The sequence below is a fragment of the Musa acuminata genome, chromosome BXJ2-6 (assembly GCF_036884655.1).
Source record: "Musa acuminata AAA Group cultivar baxijiao chromosome BXJ2-6, Cavendish_Baxijiao_AAA, whole genome shotgun sequence".
Classification (NCBI taxonomy): domain Eukaryota; kingdom Viridiplantae; phylum Streptophyta; class Magnoliopsida; order Zingiberales; family Musaceae; genus Musa; species Musa acuminata.
In genome coordinates this window covers 12,444,646-12,461,185 of record NC_088343.1, presented here as the reverse complement: position 1 = coordinate 12,461,185, position 16,540 = coordinate 12,444,646, and the positions used below count along the sequence as shown (strand labels likewise).

The following is a 16,540-nucleotide window of genomic DNA, read 5'->3' as shown; positions in this document are numbered from 1 at the left end:
TCGTACGTGCCGAGGATCAGCTAAGTTGTGTTGCATCATGATCGAAACGTGGACGGTCGAGATGCAGCACCGACATGTCATGTGCAGGTCCGGTTAATGACGTGGTAGAATCATCACGGATGAAGCAAGAAGACAAATGTGCCGAATCAAACATCGGTATCTGCGTGTGCATGACATGACTGAAACATTCCATGTGCCACATAAACATAACATTAGCAGATCTTATAACATTGCTAAATGTACGTAATGTATATCAAGCAACTTTATTATGCCGCACGCAAAACCTACACCAACGGAGGGAGAGGGATGAGCGAGGTTTGGATGGGCCCCGCCGCTCTTTCTGTTCTCCCCACTCCTCTCCTCTTCGACCTCTATATATATGTATATCCATACAGTAATTAGAGCTAATTAGTAGAGCGAGCCCTCATCTCCCATTACCACGTCTTGGCTTCGTTTCGGGGGATCTTTGGCGAAGGCGAGGCCATGAACGCCTACGCGCTCCACCTTGCGATGGCGGCGCTCTTCGGAGCATCCTTCGTCGCCGTCTCCGCCTACTACGTCCACCGCAAAACCCTAGCACAGCTCCTCGAGCTCGCCCGCGCCGTGGAGCGCGATCGGGACGGCGGAGCCGACGGCGACGGCGGCCTTAAGCGGGGTCCCTTGTCGCGCCGCGGCGGCCGAAGAAAGGGGCCTGGGTACTACCGCCGCGGCGCAGGCTCGTTGTCGCTGCCGGATGTGATGGCGGCGGCTGTTTTGGATGGTGAGGAGGAAGAAGAGGAGGGGGATGATGATGAGCCGATTACGAGGCGACGGCCCGTTGTGAATGAGGATGAGGATGTTCTCCCAAGTTTTCCGATTCCCCCCGGGTTACCTCGTCTGCAGACGGTTCCGGAAGGTATATATGGATCACCGTTCTCTGGCCCCTCGAAGTGACCGGGACCGATGAAGTTTACTAGTTGAACCCTTATAAGTGGTAAAAGATGTAATCATTTCAGGACATGTCAATGTTAGTTGATCGAGGAGTAACTTTGTGTTCCAATCTTCATGTTTTTATGTGCAATGGATGGATTGAACGAAGGCATATTCACCAATAAAATTGAAGATAGACATTTTCTTGATAAATAGTATATGTATAATTTTTTTCCTATAATGAGACAGGAAATGTCCATTTCAGGACTAGATATTAGTTGACTACAGAAATATGTTTATATGGAATGAAACTAGATACGCTTTCCAAAACATCGGCTAGATCATTTAATTGTTGTCAATCTGGTTTTTACTTCCCAAACTATAAATAGATTTTCTTGTTTGAAAAAGACTGGTTGTTTTTGTTATATCTTTAGCTTTGTTCTTGTATGGTAAAAGTACCTTCTATTTATTATATCTAGTGTTAATCGAAGTGATAAGTTCTTTATTCATTGACATATTTGCTAATGAATCATCTTTTCTGGTATCTGTTTGATAACCAAAGGATGTCACTACTTTGTATTCTGGGCCAATATCTTTGAGGTATGTAGCATTTAGATACATTTGCACTTCATGGGAATAGATGGATAACTGACATATTCGTCAGAAGTTATATCACTAATAAATTTGCACCAAATTGTCATTGAATCTTGATATAGACTGAAATCATAGGCTTTCAAGTATGCATCACATGTTACTTAGTTTAACTCTTTTTGGGGGTATTAAAGGACAATCTTATAGATGTGTCATCAATTTTATATGTCTATGGTTTAGCACATGTAGAAAGAAATTATGCAAGTGAATGCCTGCATGACTTTCTTGTGGGCTGTTATAATGCATAGAATGACATTGGTTTTCATGATGTGTCAGGCAATAAGCAATGTGTCCATGCAAGTTTCAACAAAAGAGGTGGTATCAGACCAACTTCTCCTAAGTCTCCTGTTGCTAGTGCTAGTGCCTTTGGGAGCCAAGAGGGATCTGATGAAGATGATATTCTGCCAAATGATCCGATCCTTGCTAATACATGCTTGCATACAAATGGGGACATGGTAAGTTCATTTCTTTGTTCATTGTTGACAAAAAGACATAATGTTGTATTCTGTGGCATATATATAAAGTAACATTTAGTCTCACTGTCTCAGTCTCTCAGATAGCATTTTCAATTATTCCTTCCCTTATCTTGCTGTCATTATGTAGGGCTGACATTGACACATCTTTTTGGGGACAAATGAGCAGTGGTTTCTGCATTTTTTGGAGACAACTTACCTGTTTCACTTATTTGCTTATTTTGTGGAAATGTTATTTGAATACTTAAAAATACATTTCTTGAGGTCAATAGTATAAAATGAAAAGTTCTCTAAGACGGTGAAGTCATACTGAAGTCGTGGCATGATGCATGAGAATTAACTGGGTACTAACATTAAAAAAATGAAAGATTCCTAATGAAAAGCTGAATCCAACACAACAATAGATTTTCTTGATTTTTCTTTTATTATGGGGATCTAGAAAACATCATAAAGGAATTAAAACCTCATTTACTTTTTTGTCCCTCACAAATCAGTATGAGTGGGAAGACACAAACATGTCATCCGTGGGCAATCAATGGGTTAGGCAGTGGCAAGGAGTAGAAGATATCATGAATCTTGACTGAAGACTAGGTCTTCATAGGCATCTAAATAAAATTTATAGCTTAATCATATAACATTTTTTCATATTTCAATTATATAGGAGCGCCATGCACTGTGGTCAAAAACTCAAAATAATATTAATTTACAAAATTTGGTCATACTATATAAGTTTTACAAGGATAAATGGGGGGACATGGCAGATATGTTTAAGAAAAATACTTGTTCAAAAGAAATGAATTTTCAGCAAAGTCACAGGATTATAATTGGGATCAGCTACGGAAGATGCAAGCAGAATTGACGGGATTGTTTCCCTTCATATTCCTTAAGATATCTTAGAAGGATATTAGTAATATGAAGGAGAAAGAAACTGTATAATAGTAAAGAATATGCTTTGTCCTCTGTCCTGGCTTGTGCTTCGTATGCCATGATTCTTTAACTCAATGTTTTTCCTCTGCATCAGTTACATAATTCTTTATTAATTTATTTTGTTGTGGTCAGAGTATATGAGGATACAGGCCATTTCCACAAGGTGATCTTAATAATTTGATATCTAAATTCTGAGGTTTTCTTTGAATTTTAGTACCATGGATTGCTTTATGTTTATTTGCTAGAAGCTTAGAAGTGTTTGTTATTGTTATATTTCATCTTATACAGTCCTGATATGTTGCTAGTAATTTTGGTTCTTTTTTCTTGTCTTTGATGTCATAATGATTTTCTTTAAGGCATATTTGATAATGGAGACCCAGGTGGTCAAATCTGATTTTCATGGAATGTATTTGTCAAAGGGCCCAGAGAATAAGGACTTGTTTCAAGCATTGCCTGATCATATCACTGACAATGGGGATCAGAAATCATTATCTGCATCTACCATCATTCGATCTCACAGTGTATCTGGTAATCTGCATGGTGCGCAGCATGACCCAGTAGCAGCTGATATTCTTAGAAAAGAACCTGAACAAGAAACTTTTGTCAGATTGAGGATTACACCAAATGGTATGACCCCTTGTTAATGGTAATTATGTTGTATGAATTTATTCTACTCAGGTCCCTAGTTCCTTCTATGTTATTTTCACCATGGCTTATTTTGTGTGATATTAAGGATGTTTTAAAACTAGGATCAAATGAAACCGCCATGCTTGTTTGCTGATTGAACTGATAAATTAAACCTTATTTTTCATTAGCATGAATAGCATGCTGCTTATTCTTTAGGCTAAGTTTCTGGGAAGAAGTTCATAATTGCTTCTACCATAGCCCTTCCAACTTGTTATGTTATTCTCTGAACAGAAAGGTTTTTGAACATATATCATTGAAGCTAAAAAAATTACAAAGACGTCCATTATATAATAACTAAAGCTCAACTTATGTCCTTAAGTTTATTTAGCTGATTGCATTCTCTTATCATTGTTGTGATTTCAGAGAAACCATCTCCTGATGAAGTTGAGGTCTATAAAATTCTCCAGAATTGTCTTGATCTTCGGGAACGTTATGTCTTCAGAGAGGAGATTGCTCCATGGGAGAAAGAAGTCATAACTGACCCTAGTACACCAAAGCCTAATCCTAGTCCATTCGCCTACACTCCTGAACAGAAATCAGATGTGAGTCTTGATCATTATCTTCTTTCTTTACCTAATATTCTCTGATTTAACTTTGAAGTGATATTCTCTATGCCTTTCTTCTTCTAATTTCCTGAATGATTCTTTTTGTAGCATGTGTTTCGAATGGTAGATGGAGTAGTGCATGTTTATGCGAGTAAATATTGTGAGACATCTGCTTCGACTAAATCTGTTTTCTTTGTTGCTTATCCACATCTTCAGTTGTGTTGAGTCTAACTCATTTTCTTTTCCCTCTCAGCGATGGATAGAAGACTTCTCCCTGTAGCTGATGCTACAACCTTTTTTACAGACTTGCATCATCTTCTTCGAGTAATTGCTGCAGGAAATATTAGAACCTTATGCCATCGTCGTCTGGTTCTTCTTGAGCAAGTAGTTTCTTTTGTCACTTTTTGTGTATATATTGTTTGATCAATTTATTTTCTGCTAGATAAACGTGTGATGATTGGATATAATTGGTATATTATTTTTATTTGCACAATAGCAGCTAAGATGTGGCATCTATCCTGGTTGGAAATCTGCAGAAATTTAATCTTCATTTAATGCTCAATGCGGATAGAGAATTCCTTGCCCAGAAAAGTGCACCGCATCGTGATTTTTACAATGTCAGGAAGGTCGACACTCATGTTCATCACTCTGCATGCATGAACCAGAAGCATCTGCTCAGATTTATAAAGTCAAAGTTGAGGAAGGAGCCTGATGAGGTTAGACTATTTAAGTTTCTTTTTATGGTGTCTGAGTAATTAAGTGTTTTTCTATTTAGTTGAAATTGAACCCTCACTTGGATGCTTTTCTAGGTCGTAATTTTCAGAGATGGGACATATCTGACATTGAAAGAGGTTTTCGAGAGTTTGGACTTAACTGGGTGATGGAACTTGTCTCAAATACATATATGCAGGAACTTTTGTCAGTTTTGTAGATTCACATTTTTAACTCATCTGCTTATGAACAGGTATGACCTAAATGTTGATCTTCTAGATGTCCATGCAGACAAGAGTACCTTCCATCGTTTTGACAAGTTCAACCTCAAGTACAATCCATGTGGCCAGAGTAGGCTGAGGGAGATCTTTTTGAAGCAGGACAATCTCATACAAGGTATGCATTTCACTTATTAACCATGTGTGGCTTTGGTCCTGTTTGTACATTTTAATGTTTCGAATATATCTGTGAGTTTTCTGGTGATTCTTTAAGTTGCTGGTATGTCACCGAACACCACCACTGTTTTTGTGAGCCACTCTTTCTACATATAAAGAAATGGTTTCTTCAATATCACTCAAATGTATGTTGTAGCCTCTCCTACAACATTATAAAAGTACCTTGGCGACCACCAAGGTACTTAAAAGTGCTTCATGAACATTATATTCTAGTATACTATGGACATGTTCCAGAGAAATTCCTGTGCTCATTGTCTCTGTTCTATTTCTCACTTCACAACTCTCTTAGAATAGAAACTTTTTCTTGCTATGAAAATTTGGAAATTTCAGAGTAAATTAAAATATCTTATGTCATCCAATTGATCAGTGTACGCCGGTCACCAAAGGATCTATCTGGCATGTTTTAATTTCTGTTTTGTCCTGTGGCCATCCACCTTCAGTTTGCACATTCTAAATTAAGTGACTCATTTATAGATAAAAAAAGGTATGGCCCTAGCAAAATTGTCTGGTTATTTAGCTCCATTTGGTTTTGTGAATAGTATCTAATCTTGATGTCATGCTTCAACTTTCAAATGTTGCATTCATTATGCCTTTGGTAATTGAAACTGTCTTCTGACTATAGCTTGTTTGATGATCTTAAATGGTTGTTCCATACAAGTGATAATTGAGATTGGCATATTTGCTCATTTTCGTTTTAGTCACCTTGAGGAACCTTTTGTCCAGATGCTAGAGCTGCAAGTGTTGCTTACTTTTTTGTCATATTTTTTATTTTATTAGGTCGCTTCCTTGCCGAGCTGACAAAGGAAGTTTTTACTGATCTTGCTGCAAGTAAATACCAGGTATCATCCTTTCATGGGCCTTCAAAGATCTCGCTACTTGGTTTCATGTGATTTTATTTGCTGGTTTTTTAAATTAATATAGATCTGACATTAATGTCCATGTGTCTTCATATCTGTGTCTATTCATATCGTTTGGCTGCACAATAACCACATTTAGGGTAATCTCTTGAAAAAAGAAGTGAAATCAGTGCACGAAGCTTCCGCCAATGCAAGATATAAAGAAGGTCAATGGATTGACTCTCTTCCTTGAAAGCATGAGATCTATTACTTCAAGGCTGTCATTGAATGTCTATAATATCTTGTCTAGATTTAGCAGTAGTTCAATATGGATTTCTTTATGCAGGTTAATAGACAACTTATCCATTGACATTTTATGAGTGTGGTTCTTCGTTTTTAGTAAGGATCTACAATTTTAGCTAACAGTAGAATTCTTGACCATTATTTTAGTTTTTCTGAATTCTCAGTCAAGTACAAATATAGAACCAACATGGAATTGTGCTTGTATAGACTTTATTCTGTGAAGCATGCTTGATTTGTATGAACTGAACTATTACTATTTAATTAGCAATAATGCCAAGAATTGGTGACCTTTCGTACTTGAAAAAAAGCTTTCAGTTCAGTATTTTGGTGAGGAGTTGGAACTTGGATATGCACAAGTACAACTATAGTGGAAGTTTAATGCTTGGTGACCTTTCGTACTTAAAACTAAGGTTCGTCTTATTGGTCCGAACCAATGTATTGGTCGGTCGACGGTACAGTACATATCGCTCCATATTGACATACAATGTGTTGATATGGCAAACTGTGTCGTTATGGTGAGGTGTACCAATGACAAGAAAAAATGATAAAAAATAGCTCCAAAATTTCTTAAAAAATATAAAAAAGTTAGATTAGGATTTTTAAGTTGAAAATAAATATAAATTTAGTATACTTTTAGCAAAAATGATCTAAATTATAAAAGAATAATGGCACATATCTTTTTTAGATTTTAAGGAGTAGCTTTGTGGTACGTTCCGAACTGTCCTTCCATTGATATTAAATTATCTACAAAGAAATGATTTAAATTATTAGATTATTTGTTAAACAACTTAAACTTTAAGATTTAAATGAATCAAGTAATCGATCGATGGATATACCTGGTTCTACTACCAAGAAGAACGACGAGACTCCATGGGTGATGGATCGGGGTCCTCAATCCTATGTATCTGTATATCAATTTGATATGTTTGTCGAGCCCAATCCTAAAATTGATCCCACGACATAGTATACTGGTGCATCATATACCATTGGTACATCAATATGGTGATGATCGTAGTCTAATTGTCTTAAACCGCACTTGTTTGAGACGACTCCCGGGGTAAGTATAATTATGGTATGTATTTGTGTAGAGCATGGAGAATGTTAGAACTTCTACTTTTGCCATTGATTTGTTGCTTCGTATCATAAAATCGATCATCTTACTGTTGCGTAGAGAAGAATGACCAACTATGATGTTGAGCTCCATGATTTGAATCTTAGGTGGCATGCGTAAAATGCTGCTTCTTATTCCATTCACCACTCTCAAACTGTGTAAATGGGACTGTCGACTCCCCGACGTCACCACCATCGTTGATCGAGGCACTGCTGTTCACGTCGTTGCCATGTCTCCGGATTGAGCGAGTTGCTGAATGCTATCATTGATCGAGGCACTGCTGTTCATGTCGCAACTTTATGAAGTTTTAAGAGAGTGCAAATGTGAGAATGAGAGAAAGAAGTGAGTGAGAAAGAGATTGAGAGAGTGAAATAGGTTGAAAGAGGGGGAGGAAAGAGTTTAAAAACCCTTTCAAATGGATTTGACATATCTGACCTGTTTGTTGGTAACGGTAGAAATTCGACCGTTACTGACAGTTACAGGCCTGTATTAGGCGATACAAATCCTTTTAGTATATACCACCTGATACAATGTGGTTTGCGTACTGGTCCCTATCGGACTAGTATGTACCGTCCATGCCGATCCCTATCAGACTAGTACATACCGCTCATACTAGACAGTATACTGTGGTACAGTGAACCCTGCTCGAAACAAAGCTTTAAGTTCAGTATTTTGGTGAATAGTTTGGAGGAACTTGGATATGCACAACTACAACATTGTGGAAGTTTAATACTTAGTTAAATTGCAAACTGGTGACGATCAGAACAATATAAACCTTATCTCCAACAAACAGTGGCCACAATTTCTAGTTACCTGGCAGCCTTTATTGTAATCAAATGCATTTAGCATAAATACTTGTTGACACATAAAAGATCTGTTTTTGTTATTTGGTTTTATAATATTCAAATGCCAAATACTTGATTTCTTTTGCATCCTTATCATGCTTCCATCTGATAGACTTACTAGCTGTATTACTATTACTTGAGAAGAATGGGCGATTAGTCATGTGGCCCACAATGCAAATTCTGTAGCTACCAATACTAATTTTAAGTTGTGGGATTTACAAGATTTATCTCCATATCCAAAGGCTTAGTGTCATTGTAAGTGACTCAATGCCAGAGGCCTAACCCAATATCCCATGTGCAATGCATAGCACCAATAGTGACCCCACATGGTGATGTACCTGTTGCATTGGCAACTGATATCACCTTTTCCTATTGGTTTCACTAATCCACATCTGATGGGCGATCTCGGCTTTTATGCACATTATCTGAGATGGCTTGATAGACCAACTATCCTAATAACTTGAATAGATTGGCTCATAGTTTTGTGGCCCAAAATGTTTTAAGTCAGGGTTATTGGTAGTAAGCCTATCAAATTTTATATGGACCCAACCAATTATCCATTGCCAAGGTGGGACCATTGGAGCATTACATCATTAGTAGACTATGTTGAAGATACCTTTTATTATATAAAAATCTTCCATTTATTAAATAGGTAATATTTAATAAGGTGGGACTATGTTGAAGATACCTTTTATTAAATACGTAATATTTCATTTATAAAAATCTTCCAAAATTTTATTGTAATGTCTCTTATTATAAATCAGAATTTTCTATTGGAGTTTCTATCCTCAAATCACTTTTTTATTAGATAGCTTAAATATCTGTCTATCTTTGTCAGATGGCTGAATATAGGGTATCAATATACGGAAGAAAACAAAGTGAGTGGGATCAACTAGCAAGTTGGATAGTGAATAATGAATTATACAGTGAAAATGTTGTTTGGCTGATTCAGGTATTTTCATCAGTCTCGCCTTGTTTTGCTTGTTTTCTTTTTCATTCAAGTGCGTAGCCTTCAATTCCTTCTATGGTCATAACTTCTTTTTTCCTTGGTTTCGGTTGTGTGATGTGTATATTGCTTTATGTTTTGCCCTCTTGTGAAATTAAGATACTTTATCTACCTTATTCTGTCCATCTTTCATTTGAGCATTATGTAGTAATTATGATCGACTTCCAAAGTGATCTTGTTCATGACTGCACGATATCTGCACCAAGGTGTTACTTTGTATAGCTCCATTATTGGCTAACATTACCTAAATACTAAGCTGAGATATCTCGTTTGTCTTTCTTTTTTCCTGTGCTTTGATACCGAGAAACATCATAGTCATCATGTAGTTGTTACTATGCATGTTAGTTGATATTCATTAGATAACTGCACATGAAAACCTTTGAGAGTTTTTGCACTGATGAATATCTTAACCATGGAGTACTGACTATTATGTAAAACATTGATGGTGGGTTGCATGATGGAACTATATTGTCTAGGTAAATTTTGAACATTGTTATTTGACAGTAATAAAATTAGTCATCATTTAGACTTTGCTTCTTTGCTACTGATTTTTTGCTTTTGTTGAAGAAGGAATCCTTTTCTAGAAAATAAATTTTTATTTCTGGGTAATTAACCATGCGCATCAGTGTGTAGAAATTTGATGTTGATACCTTCAATGTCCTATTAATTAGAAATTATCCTGAGCACACTTTTGTCTGAGCGACCTTGCCAAAGAACTACTTGATGAACTAGTTTTTACTTAATGGTGGTTGACCTTCAGATTCTACTGTAAGTTTATTAAACAATTCTGGGTGAAATCTGGGCTTGAGAGCATTTTGGGCCTTCAGTCAAAAAATATTCCTATCTTTGAATTCCATGATCTCATCTTGAAGTCACACCAAAAATATCCTTTTTTACATGACTTCGGACTCAAAAATGCTGGGTGGACAAAAATCTGTCATTCATATTCAGAAGGCCTGTAAAGTGTTGCTTGTCGCATTCCATAGTCAAGTCATTAAGATGGCGAGATTTTGCATATAACTTGCTAGGAAAATTAATTCAGACTGTCTAAATTCTTCTTTGATAGTACTTCTTAAAGCAACCTTCTTTGATCAAATTCACAGAGTTACAGTTTTCACATTTAAGTAGTCAATATTATTGTTTGATTCCTTCCCAAAATTATCTACTTGAAGTTGGTTTGACTAGCACCATTTATCCTTGCAGCTTCCACGTTTATATAACATATACAAGGAAATGGGCATAGTTACATCTTTCCAGAACATGCTCGACAATATTTTCCTTCCTCTTTTTGAGGTCACAGTAGACCCAGATTCACACCCTCAGCTGCATGTTTTCTTGAAACAGGTATCTCTTTATCCTATTTGTTTATTTGTAGTCTAAGCTTTATCTGCATGTCCATCCACTTGTCTGGTTTGCCTTTCCATAATTAATTCTTATGTTTCTAACTTGGCTTTCATGTAATAACAAACAGAAGTTGGCGGATTGACATAAATTTAATGTTCTTTAAGATGACATTTAAAAAAAAAAAAATCTTGCAATCCATTTTGTCTGCTTGATTGACAAAAATCCACCACATTGTTAACAATTCTTTAGTCCTGAGTTATGAGAAATTAGAAATTTATTTGATTTTCTGATGTCATAAGTAGATACTTTTTGCATGCAATATATTGGTAGCATGACTTTCAATCATTTCATTTTGATTGGAACGTTTCATGCTTCCTGACATGATTTTTTGTTTACTAATTGGACTTGGCGGATTGAGTTCATATAACCAACCCTAGTTATAAACATTTGTATGGTGGATGGAAAAGCTTGGAATTAGAAACTACTCGGCCAGTTCCCTTGAAATCCCTTGTTTCTGAGGAAGTCGTGCTAGCTGATATTTATGAACACATATTCCTTCTTAAAATCTTTCATCCTCTAGAAACCATCAGTTTCCTATTCAGTTTAAACTTTTGTTTTTCATAGTTAACTATCATATAATAAAGGACTGAAATAGTGAAATGTTTGTTAGAGGCATGTATGCTGAGTAAATTTGATCAGGGCATATGGTTATTAGCTTTCCCTTTGGTCCGTTTAAACATGTGCTTGTTTCTATTTGCTTTTGTTTCTCATATGCCAACATCAAATGCATGTGTTTATTGGGTACTTGAATGTGTGTGAATTACCTGATCAGGTATTTTTTTAGTTATCCTGCTCAATCACCAATTAATTTAAGTGGTGCTAAATGTATGAAGTCAGTGCTAGGAAATTTGGGAATGAGTTGATAGTCATGACTAAATTCTTTACTACTGATGTAACTGGTAGCATGTAAGAGTATTGAAATAATTTTCTTGGTTATCAGCTAACAATATTATTAGTGTGTCTTCCATGTTGGTTAGTTCTTCCTCTGGTGATTTGACCTGCACTTTGGGTGCTGTAGACTTTCTATGAAGAGTGTACTCCTTGCTTCTTTTAGAGCTCATGTCTGTTTGATTCCGGATATATTTGTTTGGATTGGCGGGAACTTGGTGAACTGGGCCATCATTTTACGTATCTCCTTGCAGCTTTTCTACTTCTTGTGCTTCCTTCTGTGGATATACACCATAGCTTTTTGTGATTGAGTTGTCATTGTCACACAACCAATTAACCAGTGATGATCCATATAGCTCATGCCAAACAATTGGGCGTTAAGACTTGTTGCTGTTCCTGTTCTTTTACTTGTTCCAGGTGAGAGCCTCACTTGAAATTTCTACTTTGAATTAAAATTACAAAAAAAAGCCCATTAGGGTTTTGCATGCAAATAATTTGTTTCCCTATCAATCACTGATGGTTTACTAGGGTCGTTTTCATTGAATCTGTTATGCATAAGAGCATATCATACATTTCTTTAACCTAAAAAATGAAGGTATCCTACAAATTCCCTACTGTAAACTTCATCTGCTAGTGAGATCCATATATTTTTTGCCTTTTCATCTTGCCCTTTCTGAAGTTGTGTTCTTCTCTAATGCTATTAGTCCATCTAATTATAGTTTCTGGACCTGCATAAGATTATTTGTGATTGCTACTATGTCTATCAGGTTGTGGGGTTGGATTTGGTGGATGATGAAAGCAAACCAGAAAGACGGCCAACAAAACACATGCCAACACCAGAACAGTGGACTAATGTTTTCAATCCTGCATTCTCGTACTATGTGTACTACTGTCATGCCAACCTGTACACACTCAATAAGGTAGTTCTTCTACTCACTCAATTCAAAGGGATATTAGTTTAATGCATCATTACCCAAAGCCTCCATGTAATTTACCGTCAATATCCATATACAACTAAATTGGTATCTGATTATGCTTTAGATATTAATCATGTTTTAATTCTATAGAGATCTGTGATGATCTTGAGTAAGTTCTAAATGCCATTGACATGTGTCAGCTCCGTGAGTCAAAGGGCATGACAACTATCAAGTTTCGACCCCATTGTGGAGAGGTAATATTTGGAAAGATCATTTTCATTTCATAGTCATATATGTTGCATGTTTTCAGTGGCATTAGTTATCCACAGGCTGGTGACATTGACCACCTTGCTGCAACTTTTCTTTGTGCAAATAATATTGCTCATGGGATCAACCTAAGAAAGTCGCCTGTTCTTCAGTATTTGTATTATCTTGCTCAGGTAACAAACGCTGTGTTCCTTGTTTGGAGCTTAGACTTGTTTTATTGTGCATATATCATCGATGATTCCTTGTGATGTTGTGTTTTCATTTTTCTTTATATTCCACAAACTAATATGTGACTTGACTAATATGTCATCAGATTGGTTTGGCAATGTCTCCTTTGAGCAACAACTCCTTATTTCTTGATTATCATCGAAACCCATTCCCGATATTCTTCCTTCGAGGTCTAAATGTTTCACTTTCAACGGATGATCCTCTGCAAATCCACCTAACAAAGGAACCTTTGGTGGAGGAGTACAGCATTGCAGCCTCAGTAATCTTCATCTAATCTGCTCTCTCTCTCTCTCTCTCTCTCTCTCTCTCCCCTTGTGTCCCCCTCCCTTTCGACACTTACTCTGTCCTAGCTATTCTTTATTGATGGTTTACTTGTTGATTTTACAGGTTTGGAAGCTAAGTTCATGTGATTTATGTGAAATTGCTAGGAATTCAGTTTTACAGTCTGGTTTTTCACATGCTCTCAAGGTATGTACTTTAGGTTAGGCAATATCAAATGATTGTGCCAAACATACAGCAGATGCTGTTGTTGCAAGCTGAAATGGCTAGTGGATTTTTTCGTGGATGAAATTGGATTTTTCTGATTTTTTAGTGTTTGCCATTATGTTTTGGCTGCTGCTACTAGATCAAATAAGCCCTATTATATATTATGCTTTCTGAGTTGTGTGAATGGTAATCAAGTCAATCATGCAACCCCAGGTGCTTGCATTTATCTGTTTTTCTTGCAGTCTGCCTTTACAAAGTCATATCACTGCATATCATTTATTGTCATTTATCTTGTTTTTCTTGCAGTCTGTTTTTCTGTTTAAACATGTCATTTATTGTCATCTTTATTAATTATAATGCCTTTGCTTGCTGTACATGATAATTTATCAAGTCATCTATTGTCATTTACAAGTCATATCTGTTTTTCTTGCAGTCTGTTTTTCTGTTTAAACATGTCATTTATTGTCATCTTTATTAATTATAATGCCTTTGCTTGCTGTACATGATAATTTATCAAGTCATCTATTGTCAGAAAATTCATTTTTGATATTGTCATCCAATTTCTTCTAGTCGCATTGGATTGGAAAAAGCTACTATAAGAGAGGTCCTGAAGGAAATGATATCCATAAAACAAACGTGCCTCATATCCGTGTTGAATTTCGCTACATGGTAACTGTCTGCAACTTAAAAATTTTATTTTCCTCAATTCTCTGATGTTTCTGGTTTGTCTTGCTTCTTGTGTGTATCCATCTTCCACATTGAAATTTCAGATATGGAGGGCAGAGATGCAACTAGTGTCTTTAGGAAAGGCCATCATTCCTGAAGAAATTGATAAGTGAATCCTTCTGGCCAGCAGCTTGAAACCTGGTAAGCTATATGCTTGCAGAAATAGTCCTCCTTACACCAGTATTTTAGCACTGGTAGTTAACCTAGGGCCATCACGGTTCGAGAATTGCTGGTATAGGGGCTTACCTTGTAATAACTTGCAATAGAGTTTACATGATTTATCTTTATTGATCAACTGTTACTTATCTAGTCTATAGCCAAACAAATTGCAAGTATTCATTTTCTTGTTATTCATGGGGCAACAAGTATTTTTCTCTTGAGATTATCATCGATCAACTTTGCCTGTTGCCTTAGCATTTGTTCTTGAACCAGATGGTTTTTGAGTAAGATGTATTGATACACTCTTCAATCTGCAACATCACATATTATATCAAAGTAGCTCTTCCTGTTACAAACATGAACCCAACATAAGTACTGATTCTGTGTGCTTTTGGCCATATGTTATGGAAAGCAGACTAGAGATGACCTCGCCTGGGCACTACGTTCTGGCCTAAGCTAGAAAGTATGAACTTAGTCAGCATTACCTATCAGCAGAATAATGGATCAGGAAGAACGAATCTGATGCATGATATCAAGGCCACCCAGGGGGGTTAGAAAGAGCATATATTCTATTAACTTGATGGATAATTGCAATAATGTACATAATTTCTCTTTTACAAGCAGCTGAACTAGTAGAGGGTGTGATTCATCTATTTGTCACTAGCTTTTTTTGCTGCGCTTTTGTTTTCCTACTGATTCATTGTTGTAATAATGTCTTCTGGTCAATCAACTCTCCGAAATAAAGAAGCATCTGTTGGTGAACCAAATTTTCCAGAGTGAATGATAATATAGTCATTGTTATGGAGGTTCCATAAATTTCATAAAGGTTATCATAAAGGCATGCATGCTTGTTTATCAAGGTGAGTTCCATTCTTCTTGTGATATGAAATCAGAAGCTCCATGGAGCCAATGGTTCAGATTTTTGTATGTTGGCTTCTAGTTGATCCTAAATTTTCCAATGAGATTTGCCAACTGATGTAGTTGACAATGTATATGAGTGATACACTCGATCCTACATGGAGCCAATATTAAGATCATGTTTGCTGATATATTTCACTCTTTATTTATGTAGTTGAAATCAGCATTTTTGTCCTCTCAATCCATACCTTGATCTCCTCCATTCACCCATGCATGGATAACTCTGCTTCTCCTTCCTCCTCCGTATATACCTATGGCTGAGTCGTCTCAACAACAACGAGCACACAGCGATAGAATGGCCGCAAGGACCTTGCTTCTGCTTGCGCTGATTCCCTTCTCCTACGGCAGACCGGCGCTGCGATTGACTATGGATCGGCTCTCACCAAGTCATTGCTCTTCTTCGAAGCCCAGAGGTCGGGGAAGCTTCCACCCGGCCAACGAGTGACCTGGCATGGCGACTCTGCTCTCAACGACGGCAAGGATAACCGTGTGTGTCCCTCTCTGTAGCCCTTCGTATCACATACTCTTCTCAGGTTTTACAGGTTTGGCGGATCAATGTGGAACAGGTTGATCTCACCGGAGGATACTACGACGCCGGGGACAACGTGAAGTTTGGGTTCCCGATGGCCTACGTCATAACCATACTCACCTGGGGGGCGTTCCAGTTCGACGCCCGCCTGGTGGCGAAGAAAGAGCTGCAGAACACACTGGCCGCTATCCGGTTGGGCACCGACTAACTCATCCGTGCCCACCCCCGGCGCAATGTCCTCTACGTCGAGGTCGGCGAGGGCAGTTCCGACCACGAGTCCTGGAAGAGGGCGGAGGACATGACCACCCCTCGCACGTCCTACAAGATCGACGACTCCAATCCTGGCTCATCTCGTCACTTGGGCCGAGCAGACCACCTAAGCAAAAGCAAAAATATGGGTGCTTCCACCAACCCCTTTTAGTTGCCGATAAGAGATCAACCTGCGATCCTTGCCGGTTAACTTCCTAAAATGAGCTCGCAGGAATCATTCGTCGCTAAAAGGGTCACGCCCCCGCATTATTGGCTAAAAGGGTTCGGGTCCATCTATCCCGTTCAGGTG

The 16,540-nt window shown here is 37.5% G+C and overlaps 1 protein-coding gene across 2 annotated transcripts; it reads left to right on the top strand.

Moving 5' to 3' along the window:
• Nucleotides 1-393: 393 nt before the first annotated feature.
• LOC103987917 (probable AMP deaminase) lies at nucleotides 394-15,301 on the top strand. Of its 2 annotated transcripts, none has more exons than XM_018827047.2 (20): nucleotides 394-895; nucleotides 1,837-2,015; nucleotides 3,317-3,587; nucleotides 4,011-4,189; nucleotides 4,301-4,352; nucleotides 4,446-4,576; nucleotides 4,729-4,908; nucleotides 5,002-5,069; nucleotides 5,157-5,299; nucleotides 6,136-6,197; nucleotides 9,292-9,405; nucleotides 10,663-10,803; nucleotides 12,519-12,671; nucleotides 12,869-12,922; nucleotides 12,998-13,108; nucleotides 13,249-13,422; nucleotides 13,551-13,631; nucleotides 14,220-14,318; nucleotides 14,420-14,516; nucleotides 14,950-15,301. In XM_018827047.2, the coding sequence occupies exons 1-19, from the start codon at nucleotides 484-486 to the stop codon at nucleotides 14,486-14,488; spliced, it is 2,673 nt and encodes an 890-aa protein (XP_018682592.2). In that variant the 5' UTR covers nucleotides 394-483; the 3' UTR covers nucleotides 14,489-14,516; nucleotides 14,950-15,301. The 2 variants fall into 2 exon arrangements, with proteins under 2 accessions (XP_018682592.2, XP_009404658.2); XM_009406383.3 differs by having other exon boundaries at nucleotides 395-895; nucleotides 3,380-3,587.
• Nucleotides 15,302-16,540: the final 1,239 nt, after the last annotated feature.

Bases quoted from the DNA above. Each gene is read 5' to 3' on its own strand.
- LOC103987917 (XM_018827047.2), top strand. From the start codon at position 484: ATGAACGCCTACGCGCTCCACCTTGCGATGGCGGCGCTCTTCGGAGCA. The intron at 10,804-12,518 runs GTATCTCTTTAT...TATGTCTATCAG, and splicing joins TGCATGTTTTCTTGAAACAG to GTTGTGGGGTTGGATTTGGT. The intron at 13,632-14,219 runs GTATGTACTTTA...AATTTCTTCTAG, and splicing joins GTTTTTCACATGCTCTCAAG to TCGCATTGGATTGGAAAAAG.